Source organism: Chaetomium fimeti (assembly GCF_033439085.1).
Source record: "Chaetomium fimeti strain CBS 168.71 chromosome Unknown B0H64scaffold_4, whole genome shotgun sequence".
In the NCBI taxonomy this organism is placed as follows: Eukaryota; Fungi; Ascomycota; class Sordariomycetes; order Sordariales; family Chaetomiaceae; genus Chaetomium; species Chaetomium fimeti.
The window spans coordinates 354139-370040 of NW_026944332.1; the positions used below are offsets into that span (position 1 = coordinate 354139).

A 15902-nucleotide genomic window follows, 5' to 3' on the forward strand; every position below is an offset into this window, starting at 1 on the left:
CATACCCGGGTGGGCGGTCCTGGAGCAAGTTGGAGCTGTAGTGTACTGTATTTTGGAATACCAATGTGATCCCATCTTTCCAGTTGGTTCTTGCGCCCCTTGGCTTCTATCATTTACTTGTACACAGTTGGGAACAAGTCGGCTCGGTTGGTCCCCGGAGACCACGCCGACAACATCCTGGACGCCCCGGAAATTGGAGAGATCCACACCGCCGTGCGGACCCACCCACATTCAGCTTCAAGCCAACTCTCTACCCTCAACAGCACACCACAACCACAACAACAAAAGTCCCAACTCTGACCTCACCGCCGCAAATTCCAATCTCGACTTCACACCAACCAACCGATAAAACACCCACCAAAATGCCTCCCCACACCACCACCAAATCCCCCCCGCCCGCATCCACACTCTCAACAACAACCCTCCCATCAACAATGCCCTCCTGGTCCGCCACCTCCCATGGAACCCCCCGCCAAGCACTAACCCTCCACCCCGCCCGCCCCCTCCCCTCCCTGCCCCCCAACTCCCCCTACCTCCTCCTCCGCGTCACCCACGTCGCCCTCAACCCGGCAGACCTCGTCTGCCTGAGCCTCCTGCCGGCCTGGCTGCCCTTCCGCCGGGGGGCCGTGCCGGGGCTGGATTTTGCCGGGGAGGTGGTTGCGCTGGGCGGGGGTGTGCCGACGGAGGCCGGGCTGGCAGAGGGGGATCGTGTGGCCGGCGCGGTTGGACTGACGGGTGTTGCGGCGGGGTGCGGGACGCTGGAGGGCTTTGTGGTGCTGCATTGGGGGTTGGTGGCGAAAGTGCCTGTGGGCTGGGGGGGTAAGGAGGCGGTTGGGGTTATGGGCATCGCGGGGCAGACGGCGTGTGCCATGGCGCGGAGGGTGGTTGGAGGGGTGGGGGGTTTCCGAAAGGGTGACGGGATGAAGGGGAGTAGGGTGTTGGTCAATGGGGCGAGTGGCGGCGTTGGGACGGTGCTGGTGCAAATTTGTAAGGGGATTGGCGCGGAGGTGGTAGGTATTTGTTCTGGGGCAAATGAGGCGATGGTCAAGGGGCTGGGGGTCGACGAGGTGAGTCTTGGATGTGGGAGGCCTGCGGTGGGAGAAACTAACCGGGTAGGTGATCGATTACCGGGCGCATGACCCCCTCGAGGGGCACCTCGCCGAGAGGTTTGGGGAGCAGCAGTTCGACGCGGTGCTGGACTGCGTTGGCAACCAGGCTCTCTACACACACTCACCAAGATATCTGAAGCCGGAGGGCAAGTTCATCAACATTGTGGGCGGCTGGTCACAGGGCGTGGTGCCGTTTGTCACTAACAAACTGAGGCCCTGTTTCCTTGGCGGAACACCCCGGAGCTACGAACTTTTCCTTCTTAGTGCGACAGGCGAAGCTGCGAGGGAGGCTGCGGCGCTGGTTGACCAGGGAATCATCAAGGAGGCGCTCATTGACTCGGTGTTTCCTATGAAGCAGGCGATCGAGGTGCGTCCCAAGCGTGATTCGCCTTACGGACATACTGACATCCAGCAGGCATACGAGAAACTCGCGACTGGAAGGGCTAAAGGGAAGGTCATCGTCGAAGTCGATAATAGTTGATTCCAACCAGCCACGGTGCTATTCCCGCCACTCAGGCAGACAGATGCCTCGCATCCTAGCCCCCCATCCCGTATGCGATAGCCTCTTCGCATCAGGACTTTTTGAGCGAACTATTCGCACAAGTTTGATGGCTTGTATCAGTTCCGTCTCAAGTCTGCTCATCGAGTAGGCGTCATGCTACCCAATCATCGGGTAACTCGAGGACAAAGGCGGAACTCGAACACACTGTCACTTCACATTCACGAAGCAACAACAAATACTTAGATGGAACAGATAGTTAGTAATAGAGCGGACAGTAGTTGATTGTTCGATTTGCAACGACTTGGGTTTACAAGCACTGTGTGCCGTTGTTCGGATGGACTGTATGCAGGGTTCGTCTCAGGGCGAATACCAGCGCGTCAGACAGTGTTTCTCGTTCGCTCGGGTGCTCGATTCGCACAGTCCCCGCTTTTCACCTTGAGTCCAGTTCGCATTCATTTTGGGCCCTTTGCATTGTTTCAAGCCATCAATCACCCTCAGACAACAACCGCCCCCATCAACTGATTGCCGCCCTTGGTCACGTAGCTACATATCCGACGTTACATTCAGATCCAGAAGAGCACTATTTTGATCCATATCGTGGCACAGTGCTCGACCATGGATCGAGATGCAAATGCAGCCGACAACCTTCAAGGTCAGTCACTGATAGTCAACTTGGAATCGCAGAGTGACCGTTGATCTTGCCGTTCCAAGCACACGCTCTGGGTTTCCGATAACATCACCTAACCCCAAGCCCACCGGAGGAGCAGAAACCCGCTAACTTCAACAGAGAGGAAAAACATCCTCATCGCCGAAATCATGACCTCATTTCGCGACCTCGTCAACCACGCCGCCGCCCCAGTCGACAGCACAGCCTCGACGGGCCAAACAGCCTACAGCAGCATGGCCATGGGGACCAAAATGAGCAGCATCGTGCGCGCCCTCACCCCAACCGCACCACCCCCATCCAACCCCCACTAACCGTGCTCGAGCGGGACAGATAAAATCAACCGAGGACCTCCTCTCCCTGACGCGCAAGATCCGCGAGCTCTGGGTCATTGGCGCGCTCAAGCCGCCCGGCGCCCACGACGCCGAAGCCGAGCAGGGCATGCGGCAGGACGCGGAGCAGGTCCTAACCATGCTCAACACCCTGCGCGACCGCCAGCGCCAGGCCATGCTGCAGCACGCCGCGGCCGTCGGTGGAGGCTTCACCTACGAGCAGGGCGACATCGACGGGCCCGCGCCGCCGCTCCAGCCCCAGATCCAGTCCCAGCAGGTGACGGGTGTGGCTGCTGAGGGTGGGGGTGCCCAGGCGCAATAGTTCAGTGTGCCACCGCCGTCTATGAAACAGCTTTAGGGGAGCAGATTTCTTCGGCTCGAGGCGGACTGGGCAGACTGGCCTTTGTCCGGTTCGGTGGATGTGGGGTCTGTATCGGGGAGTGGGAGCGGACTTGGAGAGCATGGGGGTTTAGAAAAGGAGGGGGGAGAGTATGATCCTGAAATTTTAGAGATGATCGCGGACGATCCGAGCTCGTTGGGTCACAACCAGACCTGAGAGAGCAAAGACGAAACCAAGGCAAAAATGGTAGTGGCGAGCGAGCGTGTACAGTTGCTGCCCGACGCGGCATAATAGGGGTATCAAGTTCGGCAACCGGCCGTCCTTCTCGCCGGAACTAGTCCTGTCCTAAGTAACGATACATCGTCCGCCAAAGCGTTGAATACATGACTTCAATTCTTTTCTCGCTATGTTCCCACTTCCTCCACACCATCGGCGTCGTCGCCCAGCTCGGCTTGCAGGGCCTTGGGCACCTTCTCCGTCCTGTCGGAACGCTCGTGCGATGCCTCGACGCCACCGGCAGTCACCCAGAGGAAGTAGTCGGTCCGGAAATTGTCGACTTGGTTGAAGAAGAGGTGAAACCTGCACAGCGTCAGCAGACAGCATCATCACAGCCCGTACGACACAAAAACTCACGAGTTCTCTTTCTCTTCCAGCTCAAACATCCGCCGATAGATGTGTTGGTCTTTAAACTCCTCAATCTTGGCTTCCCACTTGGCAAAGTCGATGGCCTCCTTGCCCAGCCCTGCTGCCTTGTTGTTGTACCCGGTAAACATGGGCCGCTCCAGCATCAGTCCCAGCCCGGGGGCCTTGGGGATGCTGATGCGCCGGGGGCCGTAGCTCTCGGTGATGGTAGACAGCGGGGCGCCGCAGCGAACAACCATGACGGCCATGGCGACCATCTTGCGGATCTGGTGCATCATGAAGGACTGCCCGTGCACCTTGAGCGAGAGCCACTCCGTGTCGCCGATCGTGATGGGCGCCGGGTTGACTTGGAACGACTTGATGTGCCGCATGGCTGAAGGGTCTTTGTGGGACTTCATGACGGTGTAGTTGTGGTAGTTGCGCGTCCCTAGGTAGGAGTTGAGGGCTTCCTGGAGCTTTTCGATGCGCGCTGGGGTGGCGCGGTACCGCCGCTTGGCCGCGACGTAGGCGGCTTTGACTTGGCGGAGGGCGAATTCGGCGGGGGTGAGGTCTTTTTCGGGCTTGAATACTTTCGGGAGGTCCTGCTCTTGCACGTCCTTCATCTCGGCATCCTTTGATACGACCCCGGGGTCGGGTTGCGTCGGTATCCCCTCGTCGGTAAGGTCCTGGTCTTGTGTGTCGTGGAGTTTCCGCAAGACCTCCGCCTTGACATCGGCATCTAGCCCCTCGAGGATCGGCTGGATGTCGTTCTTCTCAACCTCGTCCCAGAAATCCTTGACATCATCAAGGCGGGCGGTGTACTCGTCGTATACCCCTTGCTCCTTGGCCGAGCCGGCGAGCTTCTTGCCTAGAAAGCTGTGGGGCTGCGGCGGCAGGAGGGAGTAGCTGGGCATGAGATATTCGTACCAGCGCGACTCGCAGGCCTGGTAGGAGCTGAAGCCATTGCTGGTCCGATGAATTCCCCATATCCTGATCTGTTCTGGCAAGTGTTGGTTGATCTTGTCGACGATGTCTTCGTCCTCGACGATCAGCTTCAACGAGAGCACATTGCCGGCCGCATGGACTCCCTTGTCTGTTCTTGCGCACCGCACCAAGCTTGACTTCTTCGGGTCGTCCGCGTTCGCTTTCGAGATGGCGCCGGCGGCCACAAAGGCGGAGAACAGGTCGCCCTCGATCGTCTTTTCCTTGTGATTGATCTGGATTCCGTGGTATCCGGTGCCCGCATATCCGATCAGCACGGCCACCTTTCGCTTCGGGCGGCGTTCCTCGGCGGCGATCTCTTCGGGGGTGAAAGCGATGCTCATGTAGCTCTTGCCCTTGTTGTCCTCGTCGATCACCTTGCGGCGTTTCGCATCGCGGTTGTTCCGGACCTGCTGGCGCTGGTCGGGAACATCGCCCCTATGAACTCGTCAGTGTCGGCATTGAGAAGCCAGCAAGATATGGCGAGACGCGACGGCCTACTTTGCGCTCCCGAAACCGCTGTGCTTTCGCTTTTGCTTGTCGTTTCCACGGTCTCTGCCGCCACGTTTGCCACGGTGCCCATTGCTCTTGTTGGTAGCGTCGGTAGGAGGCGCCATATCGGGGGCGCTCGGGGGGTCGTCGGCCACGATGTTTGGAATCTCGTTGGCTGCCATTTTGCGATATGGCGGATTGGTTTCATGGCGGTTCGATGGAGCTGCCGCGAATGAAATTTTGGTCGCGAAAGCCGTTGCAACTTCGCCCGCACGCACCAATTGTTGCGGGGTTGAGTGGGGCCCTGCGGCCCTGGGAGGGGCCTGGCTTGCCGAGCTTCCTGCCGTGCCTGCTTGCATCGAATTTCAATACCACCCTATCCTGGAGTCCACATGTTCCATTTTCGGTTCATCGCCAGCGCCGGTCAACGGTCACATCCATTCTCCTCCAGCTTGGAGGCTCTAGTCCCTTGTCCAGAAATTGATAATTTCGCGCTCACATTTGAGTTACTGAGGTCTCTTATTCGTTCTTCTCCCGACCAACTGCTTGTGCTAAGCGTGGCCTCTTCGACCGGTGAGGAAATATTTATGGATGAATGCTGGGGACTGTCCAGCGCAACGGTCTTAGGAGTCCTGCCGGTAACAATATATTGGCGAGTATTCGTATATACGAAGTACACCGATTTATTCTGCGCCCAGATCCTTGCTGACTGACCGTGGTTCAGTTTTGACAAGCTTTGATGTGATCAAGCTTCAATTGCTGGCCAGTGTGCACCTTGACCAAGGGACCCTGTCCGGCTCCGGCCCGGGCCCGAGACGGCCGCGGAGTTGATCCACACCGACAAAAGCGTCGATCAAGCGACCGGTCTCGCCAAGTCATTCCGTCGGCGGCACAGCAGACGCAGGGGCAAGGAACCGGTTTGGCCGGTGAGTTCACTGCACGAGTGAGTGCCAGTGGATGAAAAACAATCCAACATCGCCCTGAGCACCGGCCGAGTCTTCAAGCCCCATTCCACTCTCCACTACGGCAAGCCATCGAACCAACTTGGTCCGCTGTTGTGTTCCCTTGCTCGCCTTGTCCAACCCCAGCACCCGACAACCGAGTCTCATGGAGAATGGGGCCAAGGAGATGACCGCCCGCTTCGCCCCCTGGCAGAACGGCGAACTGGCGTGCTAAACCTCTTGGCGTAGGATTCTCGATGAAACCATGCAAGGCTAGTGAAGCCCGAATCAACCAAAGATCTCCTCATGTTGCATCACACGCGGGGACCTGGCTGGGAGAAGCCCCCATCCAGTTTGGCATCTCTTTTATCCATGCGAGGCCCCGCCGGGCAAGCAAATCGATCATCGCCATTCTCCGTTGTGCATTTCTCTTCCTGTTCTCTTTCACGTGTGGTTCCAAACGGTCGGGTCGCGGTGTTCAGGTCGCCAAGCATCATTCGCTTCTTCACTGCGCAGCCTGCCACCCATGGCAGCTTCGAAAGGTCTGGGCTCGCTCGGCCTGCTCTGTGCCGCTGCTGTGTCGACGTTGCCGTCCATCTTTCTATCCGCCTCGCTCTACCCGGCCGCCGTTAGCGCGGCGACGGATGATTCCTTGCTCATCGACTGCTACCGCTGGGACGGGGCCGTCACGGCGAACAACACCAAGTGTCCCAATTCCAATGCCTGCTGCGGACCGACGGCCACGTGTCTCTCGAACCGCCTTTGCGCCAATGTCGGGGACGGGCCGAACCTCTGGGTTCGAGGGCCTTGCGCAGTGGAGGGCTGGGATGCCGATTGTGCCCAGATCTGCAAGTACAGTGAGCCTCACTAGGTGCCAGCGTCGTTGTGTTTCCCCAACCGCGTAGTAACAAGGTCCCCTTCTCCTGTAGACGAGACCACCGGAATATTCCCCCGCGTCACGCCGTGCGGTGATGGCAGCCTCTGCTGTAACGACGATCCGCAATGCTGCCAGAATGGAAACGGGATATTCCTAGACGAGAGCGGGAATAGGGCTTCTGCGAAGGCGACGGCCGCCACCACCAGCTATCCCCCAGTCAGCGACGGTCTCCAGCGCTTCACCGTGACTCCGTCGACCAGCACGACGAGCACCACCAGCACAACCAGCACATCTAGCACCAGCCCTTCCGACGAGTCATCCACAGCAGGCGCCGGGGCAGGTGCGGCAACCTCGTCCCCCTCGAACACCCCCACACCCGAGCCCTCCTCGGACTCGGACGACTCGATGGGGCTAAAAGTCGGGCTGGGTCTCGGGATCCCGCTTGCCGTCATAATAACTGCCCTCGTCGTCTATTTCATCCTGCGCAAGCGAAGGCACCGCGCCGACGAAGCCGTACCGGACCAGCAGCAGTACCCCCCCTACACGGGAGAAATGGCCCCGACAAGCGGCTACCCTGCGAGCGGCTACCCATACTCGGCGGGGACGGTCTATAGCGGCGCCACGAAGTCGCCCGCGTATCCACCGCCGCAGAAGTACCAGCCCGTGGAAATAATGGGGCACAGCGCGACGGAAATGGACGGGAGCCAGTACGGGCCGCGAGAGCGGTATGAATTGAGTTAGCGCCCTAGCGGTGTTGGTCGTAGTAATGAATAAACGGGCATTTTATCACGCGGCTGATCCCCATCGTGATGTGACGAGAGTTACTGATATGTTGTCCGTCGCCGTTGGATTCAATGAGCACCCCTTCTCAACGACATTCCCAAAACGCCGATAACTCGTGGCGCTCTTGTTCCTTTTAAGCGCTCACGTCACCCGCGTCTTGAGCAGTCGCAGCAGCGCCACAACTTCCCGACGCCCTTTGCGCCCACCAGCACTGCCCCAAGTTGGAAACATGCGGGCCCCGCCTCCAGCTGAAGTCGTTGACCGGGGTCGGAGATGAGTGAGTGGAGTGGCACCCGACGCTCACCTTTCCCGGCTCGTCCTAGGGCTGACCCCCTTGACGATTCGTGTATGTACTACCGACAACTGTCGTGCACAGTCACACAGTCAATAATGGCATTCGAATATTGCCGAGATCCAGGTAGCTGAACATTGAAGGTAACCGTAGTGCTTGTGCCGCTGGCGGGTTGCCCCGGAGGAATATCCTGATTGGTACGGTAGGGAGGCACATCAGGAAGGCATCCTCCATGGAGGTACCTCGTATTCTTGGTCATTTTCACGGCTGAATTCCCTTTCCATTGCCCCGCTCCCTTCCGATTCTTCTCCATATATTCCTGGTTTCAAAAGCTTCCCTCACACTCCACGCCGACCATGGTAATGATTCCCCAGCCCGGCGCGTTGCGGCGTGTGGTTGCCACATGTGCGGGGTTGCCTTTCATTCTATTTCTCAACACGTCGTACTCGATCGGGGCCAATGCCCAGCTCATCGACTGTTACCGTTGGGATGGTACAGCCGTGGCAAACAACACAAGATGTCCCGGCTCGAACGCATGTTGCGGGACCGGCGCCGTTTGCCTCTCAAACCGGCTCTGTACGGCAGATAGCAACCCCAACTCAAAGGCAAAACCTGTACGGGGACCTTGTGCCATACAGGTATGGGACGACAGCTGCCCTCAGATTTGCATGTATAGTAAGCCCAGTTCTCGATCCCCTCATCCACGGTCCGTATAAACCGCCACCGAAGCTCATTCAAACATCGTCTGTCTTTCAGATACAGGAAAACGATTTCCAAGGGTTGGCACTTGCCCGGACGGCAGTCTTTGCTGCGATGACGACCCAGACTGCTGCGAGAAGGGGTTGGGCATTTTCTTGGATGAGAGTGGCAATCAGGTGTCAACCAAAGCCACGGCCTACATCACGAGATATCCTCTGGTGGCCGGGGGAGTATCAAGATACACATTGATGCCATCGCCCGATGTTGCATCGACAAGTACGAGCACTTTACTTGGTGCAGAAACATCATCCGATCCCCCGGCAACCATTACCCAGGCCGACGATGTGTCAGAGACCACTCCCCCAACGCAACCCTCAGCAGCCCCCTCAAGCCCCAACGATTCGTTAGGATTTAAGCTCGGCCTCGGGCTTGGTATCCCCGCGGCGATGCTCGCCACAGCCGTGGTAGTGTACCTCTGGTTACGCCGACGGGGCTACCCCGCTGGCAGTGGTGCGGCTAGGGGCGCGGCGGAAGCGGCACCGTACCAACCGGCCAGTCCGGCCCCAGGCTTCGGTCCAGGAACCGAATACGGCGGCGCCCTACGGATGCCGCAACCAATGTACCGCATTGTTAACCCGTATCCCGTGGAGATTGGAGAGCAGGGCCCGAGCGAGCTGTTTGTTCCCAGCCCAGGGGCACACCAGCACTTCCCGGTGCCGAGTACGCCAAAGCTCCAGGAGCGGAGGTGGGAGTTTCAGTAGCGGAGGTGGGAGTTTGGTAGTGGATGAGATCAGAATTTGGGGGGTGCATAATAAGAGGATGGATCGGGAACGGAGCATAAGCTGGGTATTCATGAGCGAGGCATATCAGTGTCGACGTCGACTCCCTTCAGGCTTTGGAAAATATGGACGCTCCTGGCTATTGAACCTCGGTAGCTTTCCTATCCATCTATATCTATAACGATAGGTACCTCCTCACGCCTGGGATCCCCTTTTGCTCTCCCTTTCAAGCCGGCGCTGCACATTCCAAGTTGCTCGTAGCCCAATCCTGCACCGTCGTCTCGGCACACCCATAGCAAGCGCACAGCTAAACGCGTTGGTTAGTACCTAGATACATTCGACTTTCTTGCCGCGGCGGCACCCACCTGCTCCTCGGCCAGGGCCGCGTCCTGGTGGTTAACGCACTGGAGCACCTGCTCCTTGGTGCCCGTCCTGATGAAGGCGGCAAAGCACGCATTGGCCTGCAAGACGGGACGGCAGGTCTCGCTGGAGGCGTCACAAGGCCCGTCGCGGGCTGTGAGCGCGTGGGAAGCGGTTGCGGGAGCGCCGAGGGCGGTGGCCATCAAGGTCGTGAAAGTGGCGAGAAGGGTTGGGCAATGCATTTCGAATTGCACTTGTGTGGTCTGGGAGAGTGAATGTCGGGGCACGGTTTGGTAGAGCAACAGGTAATTAACGGTTCAAGTCAAAGATTCTGTGTACGATCTGGCTGCTTGCTCGTCGACAATACGAGAGCGCTTTTTATACTACCTCCAGCTCGATCATGAGTGGACCCAGGTTGCAATCTTGTTTCTTCCCTGGCTTCTAGAAAGCTCGTTCCGCCGATGATCAACAAGAATGTCACCCTGAAGGCGTGGAAAATGAAGCGGCTCTCCCCTGCATGAACCCGTTCTGGTGTTCTTTGAGGATTCACAGTCTTGGGGTACTCTACGGATAAACATCCAAGACCCAATCCGCCTATCATGAGGAGCAGTGGTATTGCTCGGCAATATCCAGATCATCATACACCCCACGGCAAAATTACCTCCCCTCTCCCCTCCGGACCACCCGTGGGGGGCCATCAATTAGCCAACCACGAGCCACTTCTCGTGCTTGGGGGTTTCAAGATCTTCATCGTTACCAGTGTGATATTTCCGGTTAAACTACCTGCTTACTATAGTTCCACAGCATGCTCTCTCATTTGGCAAAGCGTCAGGTCACCGTATGTGTCCCGGTCCACGGGTTTCAGGGGAAGAGGAGGCGGAGCTGTTTATGGGCCATCCCGGGGCGGCCGTAGTTGAGCACGTAGGCCGAAGCTTGATTTGCGAGTCGGAACCTGGAGCTAGGATAAAGGGCGCGACCATGATCACACGGTTGCCCTCTTAGCGAACTGCGTTCATATCAATGCAGCCCTCGGCCTGGTATTGAACGAAACGGGGAACTGAAAGTAACGGTACAAGTCGTTTGCCAGCTACGGAGATGTCACTGGCTGTTCCGGAATCAGTGTCGCGACCCAAACATCCATACTTCTCACCTTTCTAGCGCCCCCGACCGAGTCCGCTGCAGCAATAGTCGCATCCCTCGCAGATGTCAAGGCCGCCTTCACTCTCTCCTCCTTAACCTCCTTCTCTACCTCTTCCGCAAACTCCTCATCCACTACCGTGCCCGTCTCCCAGAACCCGTCCGACAGCTCAGCGCCCGGGACGACCGTCCCTTCACTCTCAACTTTCCAACCAGCTTGCCCCACAACGTCCTTTATAGCCCTTGGGCTCGCCGGCATCTGGATATTCTCCGTGCTGTCCACCCGGTGCGCCTCAAACGTCGCCCGCGCCAACGCAGCGAGCACATGGGCGACCGCAGCCGGCTCCGTCGCGTGCAGCGCCCACTCGGCGAGACACACCCGCGCCACGCGACCCCGCAGCGCCGTGAGGGTCTGCCGCAGCGTGTCTGGCGAGCGGAAATACCAGACGCAGTGCGCCAGCACGGCCACGTCCCACTGCGCGTCTGGGTTGGCGGCGAGAAAGTCCACGGGGTCGGCGCGGTGGAAGGTCAGCAGCGGACCCAGCGGCCCCGCGGAGAGGTGAGACTGCGCCTGGGCGAGCGTGAAGGGGGCGCCGTAGTCGGGTGCGCCGGGGTCTACGGCCGTGATGTGTCCCGAGCTGGCGGGGTGGTCGGGGGAGGAGACGGCCTCGGCAAGAGCTTGCGTGCAGGTACCCTGGCCGCAACCGAGCTCGAGAACGCGAGTGCCAGGGCCTATGGCGGGAGCCCAGGCGTTGATAAGGTTGATACGGTGGACGGCTTGACTGTGTTCGACGGCCAAGGAGGCCGGCGAGGGTTCGGGGCCACGGATGGCGTATGACGCGATCTTTTCCGCGGATGAGAGAGATAGTGACATCGTGATGGATGTTGTTTTGTTTTCTATTGCTAACTGGAGGAGGCCGTAGAGTTCAAGTGTCCGTTTCGGTTCGCCTGAGCCATGGACGGGCCATGACTTTTATCCTGTGTAAGCCACCCTAGTGACTTTCCGGTTTCGTATCGACCTGCTATTCTAGGACAAGCAACGTGGGGACCCCGCTGAGTGACTCAGTCCCCCGCTCGTCATAAGCCCCGGCATTACCCAGCCGCCCTGCGGTGCGACGTAAAGTCTACGCGGGAAGCCGATTTGAGGGATCTCAACGCGCGTTTACGTGCAGTAACAGGAACACGATGTGGGATGAATCTTTGTATGTACCCCTACTCCCTACCATTTATCGAAAGGTCTTGCTCCGAGACCCTCGTCCCACTATGACAGCCAAGGTGCGGTTAAGGTGCTTCCCTTACGGTTCTGAAATTACATCTAGGAGTCTTCTATCCAGGTCTATCTAAATATCCAAACAACCCCCCTTGTCTCACTCCTTCTTGCCGTTCATCTCAGCCAGTATGGCAGATGCGGCAACCTCAACACCCGGTGTCTCGCCACACAGTGCCGCCAACTCTTGGACCTTCGTCCTCATCGGCGCCGCCTTGGGTCCCAGCACCGCGTTAATGACGATCGGCGCAAGCTCTCGTGGGCTGGTAAGCGGCATGGCCTTCTTGTTGCCCCAGAGGCCAACACCCAAGAATTCGGCCCTGGAGGCAAAGTCGTAGCAATCAAGCCAGCCAGGAAGGACCACCTGGGGAACGCCAGAGCTGCAACGGGTTAGTTGACTTTCTCACCTAATTAGTGCAACGGGGTGTACGTACGTCAGGGCATCGTGGAACGAGTTCGCTCCTCCGTGGTTGATGGAGCAGATGACAGTCTTGACCTGGAGGACAGCCGACGGCTGGGGCTTCACCCAGTCGACAATCCTAACCCGGTCGGACTCGATTTCAGCCTGCAGGGCGGCGTAGACCTTGGTCCCCGGCCCAGTCCCGTACGTAGCCGCCGCGTCGAGTCTCGTCCTCTTCAGCTTCCACAGCACCTGTACCTTCCCAGGGACCCCGGCAACATCCCCCTTGTGCTCCTCCGCAGCCTCCAGCAAGTCTGTAATTACTGCTGCCATCCCCAGCGCCTCGTCCTCCTCCATGTTCCTGTGCGTTCCGAGGCTGATAAACACCGTTGGCCCGCGCTGGAGCCACGCGTCCAGCTCGGCATCGACATCGGCCACGGCCGGGACGGGGCGGATCACGGGCCCGCACGGTGTCAGGTGCTTCGGCACCTTGAGCGGATACTCGACCTCGGCCCGGTTGGAGACGAGGATCTTGAGCCCCGGCGGCGGGCTGGCCATGAGGGTTTGGAACGTGACCAGCTCCGCGCCTAGCTCCTGCTTGACGTGGGCGGCCACGGCTCCCGACTTGTTATCCCTCAGGGAGTAGTAGATCAAGGCGAAGCAGTAGAAGACGTTGGCGGGGATGGACTTCCAGGGCACGGGGAAGGAAAAGGCGGAGCCCATCCTGCGCTGCGGGTCAGCAAGCGGCGGCTCGGGGAAGGGTGTGGGGGGGGGGGGGGGGGGGGGGGGGGGGGGGGGTTGATTGCTTACACAGGGAACTTCCAGAACATAGCACCCCGCGGCTGAACGGCGGCGGAAAAGTCCTTGAGCGTGTTTGGCGAGAAGATGATGTACTTTAAGCCAAGGTGCTTGCAGGCTGTGGTGGCCGGACCGAGGAGAGAATCGACGACGACCAGGTCCGGCTGGATCTCGTCCACAATCCGCACGAAGCTCTTGTAGACCTGCACGAACTCCGGTCCGTCCCAGGGCGACATCAGACTCATAACCTTGCTAATCACCTCCAGACTGGACGAAAAGTTTGGGCGTTTCTCCAAGGCTTCTATGAGCCGGTTCGTCGCTTCGTGGGCGTCTACGGACTTCATGAAGGATGGACCGTCCAACAAATGGAAGTCCCATGGCTGTGCGCTTGGCGTAGATTGGACTGAGTACTCCGAAGCAGACGAGACATCCTTCGATATCTCACCGAATGAGACGAAGTGTATCTGGGTCTCGGGGTCGAGGGCCTGGAGGGCGTGGCCTACGGCGAGGAAGACATTGGCCTGGCCATATTCGGAGTTGACCGCCAACAAAACTTTCTTCATGGCGGCGTCAGGACAATGAGTTGTTAGTGTGGCTTCAACCTTGAACAAGGGCGTGACGCGGTGTAACCTGCGTGTGGGTAGTATTCAATATGTGCGAGAAGAATACAAGAAGCGCCCACCACGTCTCATCCTCGAGCAGTTGCACAGTCGCCTCTTATGCAACGCAGTCGGCTCTGGGTCCCCATGGCGAAATCAGCTTAGGATGCAACATCGGACTTGAGAACTTTCCGATAAGCCCGGAGATTGGCAGACGCAGCATTCGATGCTGACGCAGAGTGGGATTCTTTGGTAACGCTCTCCAGACCCCGGTGGTTGGTTGTGTGAAGCTTGGGCTGAGTGAGCGACGAACGGGCGATAACTGCCTAGGCCACACATAGAGAGATTCTTCAAAATTGGCGCTGAAAAGGGAAACCGTGCTCCAAACGAACGGAAAGCGAGGTGGGTTGCAATCAATCTTTCGGTAAAGCGAATGACGTGAGATGAGCGGCATTGGACGGGGGCCACGACCGGGCATAACCATCGTTACTTCAGGGGTCTTGGCAAATTAAGGATTCGTAAGAGCTTGGAAATTAGGGTCCCGTTAAGGGGAAGAAGTTTCGAACTTGAGTAGGCTCAATATGGAGTTGAGGGTTGGGGATCCTGGACACATCCACGTGTTGGCATACCTACATACCTACCGATGCGGTGTAGAAGAGTCGGGACGTAGGGTTACACCAGGCATCAAGTAACAGTCTCTATTCGTATTCGCATTCCTTCTTCAAGAACCGACTCATAGCTCAACCACCAACTTCTCGCCACTCACCCCCTTTCTCAACACATCCAGCCCCGTCTGCAGCCCATCCAGACCGCCATCGATAACCCTGACAGCGCCCGGAACAATATCCCCATTCTCCAACCACCCGCTCAGCAAGTTATTAAACACCAGCACCGACAAATCCCGCCTCTGGCCCCAGATTCTGAACCCCTGCACCCAAGCCGCCTCGACGTCCTCCGGCTTCGCCACGCCCTCCGGCCACTGCAGCAGATGGGCGACCTTCTTGGGGCCGTCAAACTTGGCTAGGAAATCCACTACCAAGGGCAGAGTGTCCTTCGTAGAGATGGAGTCGACAGCGAAGATGACCTTGACGCCGGCCTTCTTGGCCGCCGCCGCGAGGTCGTCGACGGCGGTGGGCGAGCGGTAGTCGACGACGGCGGTGGCGCCCAGCGAGCGCACACGCGCGTGGTGCTGCGGGCTGGCCGTGGCGAACACCTTGAGCCCCGCCAGGCGGGCGAGCTGCACCGTGCCGGCTCCCGTGGCGGACGCGGCGCCCCATACCAGGATGCCCGTGTCGGGCGAGGGCTTGGTGTCGCTGTCCGGGGTGGGTAGGTCGAGGACGTCGAACAGCGCGAGGGATCCCGTGCTGACGGCCGTGACCGTTGCGGCCCCGTCCTTGAAGGACACCGCGTCCGGAAGCTTGGCGGTCGCAGACGCTAGCAGGACAGTGTAGGTTTGGTAGGCCGCGTTGTCGGGGTTGCCCGTGCTCATGTCAGAGGCCGTGCCGATGACACGGTCGCCGGGCTGGAAAGAGGTCACCCCAGAGCCCACCTCGGTCACGACGCCGGAGATGTCCGAGCCGAGGACGGCGGGATAGGAGGAGACGGCGATGCCAAAGTCCACGCGCTTCCAGTCGATGGGGTTGAGGGCGATGGCATGGTTGCGGACCAGGATCTCATCGGGACCGGGGGAAGGGATGGCGCGTTCTTCGACGACGAGCTTGCCGCGAGCGGCGGGCAGAAGGGCCGCGAGGTTAGGGGTTGTTTGGGACATGGGGTTTGAACCGTTGAAAGGTTGATACTGGCTGGTGATGTGTGTGACTGTGTTGGTGACTTGGTGCTTTGTTTCCAATGATGGCGGATGTTAGAATGTAATGGCTTGAGCTGAAGACCGAGGTTGTGAGCTCCGGAATCCATTGACCCCTTTATACA

The 15902-nt window shown here is 58.8% G+C and overlaps 8 protein-coding genes across 8 annotated transcripts; 4 read left to right on the forward strand and 4 right to left on the reverse strand.

Annotated features, from left to right (window-relative positions):
• Nucleotides 1-434: 434 nt before the first annotated feature.
• Nucleotides 435-1900, forward strand: B0H64DRAFT_474188 (uncharacterized protein; the record flags this gene model as incomplete). Its single annotated transcript, XM_062808036.1, has 3 exons — nucleotides 435-1067; nucleotides 1117-1476; nucleotides 1525-1900. The coding sequence occupies 3 exons, from the start codon at nucleotides 435-437 to the stop codon at nucleotides 1588-1590; spliced, it is 1059 nt and encodes a 352-aa protein (XP_062658695.1). The 3' UTR covers nucleotides 1591-1900.
• Nucleotides 1901-2226: 326 nt separating this feature from the next.
• B0H64DRAFT_441607 (uncharacterized protein) lies at nucleotides 2227-2929 on the forward strand (the record flags this gene model as incomplete). Its single annotated transcript, XM_062806582.1, has 3 exons — nucleotides 2227-2263; nucleotides 2399-2541; nucleotides 2609-2929. 3 exons carry the CDS (start codon nucleotides 2227-2229, stop codon nucleotides 2927-2929), a joined length of 501 nt encoding a protein of 166 aa, XP_062658696.1.
• A 138-nt stretch (nucleotides 2930-3067) lies between these two features.
• Nucleotides 3068-5339, reverse strand: B0H64DRAFT_141326 (pseudouridine synthase). Its single transcript, XM_062798271.1, has 3 exons — nucleotides 5051-5339; nucleotides 3581-4987; nucleotides 3068-3526 (listed from the first exon to the last, which is right to left on the reverse strand). The coding sequence occupies exons 1-3, from the start codon at nucleotides 5221-5223 to the stop codon at nucleotides 3352-3354; spliced, it is 1755 nt and encodes a 584-aa protein (XP_062658697.1). The 5' UTR covers nucleotides 5224-5339; the 3' UTR covers nucleotides 3068-3351.
• An 875-nt stretch (nucleotides 5340-6214) lies between these two features.
• B0H64DRAFT_141402 (uncharacterized protein) lies at nucleotides 6215-7735 on the forward strand. The gene is made up of 2 exons (XM_062798272.1): nucleotides 6215-6839; nucleotides 6912-7735. Exons 1-2 carry the CDS (start codon nucleotides 6509-6511, stop codon nucleotides 7598-7600), a joined length of 1020 nt encoding a protein of 339 aa, XP_062658698.1. The 5' UTR covers nucleotides 6215-6508; the 3' UTR covers nucleotides 7601-7735.
• A 561-nt stretch (nucleotides 7736-8296) lies between these two features.
• Nucleotides 8297-9394, forward strand: B0H64DRAFT_416980 (uncharacterized protein; the record flags this gene model as incomplete). The annotated part of the gene is made up of 2 exons (XM_062805211.1): nucleotides 8297-8609; nucleotides 8691-9394. 2 exons carry the CDS (start codon nucleotides 8297-8299, stop codon nucleotides 9392-9394), a joined length of 1017 nt encoding a protein of 338 aa, XP_062658699.1.
• Nucleotides 9395-9638: 244 nt separating this feature from the next.
• On the reverse strand, nucleotides 9639-11916 carry B0H64DRAFT_474192 (uncharacterized protein; the record flags this gene model as incomplete). The annotated part of the gene is made up of 3 exons (XM_062808037.1): nucleotides 10923-11916; nucleotides 9778-10035; nucleotides 9639-9719 (listed from the first exon to the last, which is right to left on the reverse strand). The coding sequence occupies exons 1-3, from the start codon at nucleotides 11781-11783 to the stop codon at nucleotides 9639-9641; spliced, it is 1200 nt and encodes a 399-aa protein (XP_062658700.1). The 5' UTR covers nucleotides 11784-11916.
• Nucleotides 11917-12151: 235 nt separating this feature from the next.
• B0H64DRAFT_141427 (uncharacterized protein) lies at nucleotides 12152-14033 on the reverse strand. The gene is made up of 3 exons (XM_062798273.1): nucleotides 13387-14033; nucleotides 12611-13300; nucleotides 12152-12556 (listed from the first exon to the last, which is right to left on the reverse strand). The coding sequence occupies exons 1-3, from the start codon at nucleotides 13935-13937 to the stop codon at nucleotides 12277-12279; spliced, it is 1521 nt and encodes a 506-aa protein (XP_062658701.1). The 5' UTR covers nucleotides 13938-14033; the 3' UTR covers nucleotides 12152-12276.
• Nucleotides 14034-14350: 317 nt separating this feature from the next.
• On the reverse strand, nucleotides 14351-15865 carry B0H64DRAFT_141438 (chaperonin 10-like protein). The gene has a single exon (XM_062798274.1). The coding sequence runs from the start codon at nucleotides 15742-15744 to the stop codon at nucleotides 14707-14709; it is 1038 nt and encodes a 345-aa protein (XP_062658702.1). The 5' UTR covers nucleotides 15745-15865; the 3' UTR covers nucleotides 14351-14706.
• Nucleotides 15866-15902: the final 37 nt, after the last annotated feature.

What these genes read in the sequence shown, in the direction of transcription:
- B0H64DRAFT_141326 (XM_062798271.1), bottom strand. Translation starts at nt 5,223, where the DNA reads ATGGCAGCCAACGAGATTCCAAACATCGTGGCCGACGACCCCCCGAGC. An exon ending in AGCGGTTTCGGGAGCGCAAA is followed by an intron (nt 4,988 to 5,050) that starts GTAGGCCGTCGC and finishes ACGAGTTCATAG; the next exon opens with GGGCGATGTTCCCGACCAGC. An exon ending in CTGGAAGAGAAAGAGAACTC is followed by an intron (nt 3,527 to 3,580) that starts GTGAGTTTTTGT and finishes GACGCTGTGCAG; the next exon opens with GTTTCACCTCTTCTTCAACC.
- B0H64DRAFT_141427 (XM_062798273.1), bottom strand. Translation starts at nt 13,937, where the DNA reads ATGAAGAAAGTTTTGTTGGCGGTCAACTCCGAATATGGCCAGGCCAAT. An exon ending in ATGTTCTGGAAGTTCCCTGT is followed by an intron (nt 13,301 to 13,386) that starts GTAAGCAATCAA and finishes CCCGCAGCGCAG; the next exon opens with GATGGGCTCCGCCTTTTCCT. An exon ending in TCGTTCCACGATGCCCTGAC is followed by an intron (nt 12,557 to 12,610) that starts GTACGTACACCC and finishes AACCCGTTGCAG; the next exon opens with CTCTGGCGTTCCCCAGGTGG.
- B0H64DRAFT_141402 (XM_062798272.1), top strand. Translation starts at nt 6,509, where the DNA reads ATGGCAGCTTCGAAAGGTCTGGGCTCGCTCGGCCTGCTCTGTGCCGCT. An exon ending in TGCCCAGATCTGCAAGTACA is followed by an intron (nt 6,840 to 6,911) that starts GTGAGCCTCACT and finishes CTTCTCCTGTAG; the next exon opens with ACGAGACCACCGGAATATTC.
- B0H64DRAFT_141438 (XM_062798274.1), bottom strand. Translation starts at nt 15,744, where the DNA reads ATGTCCCAAACAACCCCTAACCTCGCGGCCCTTCTGCCCGCCGCTCGC.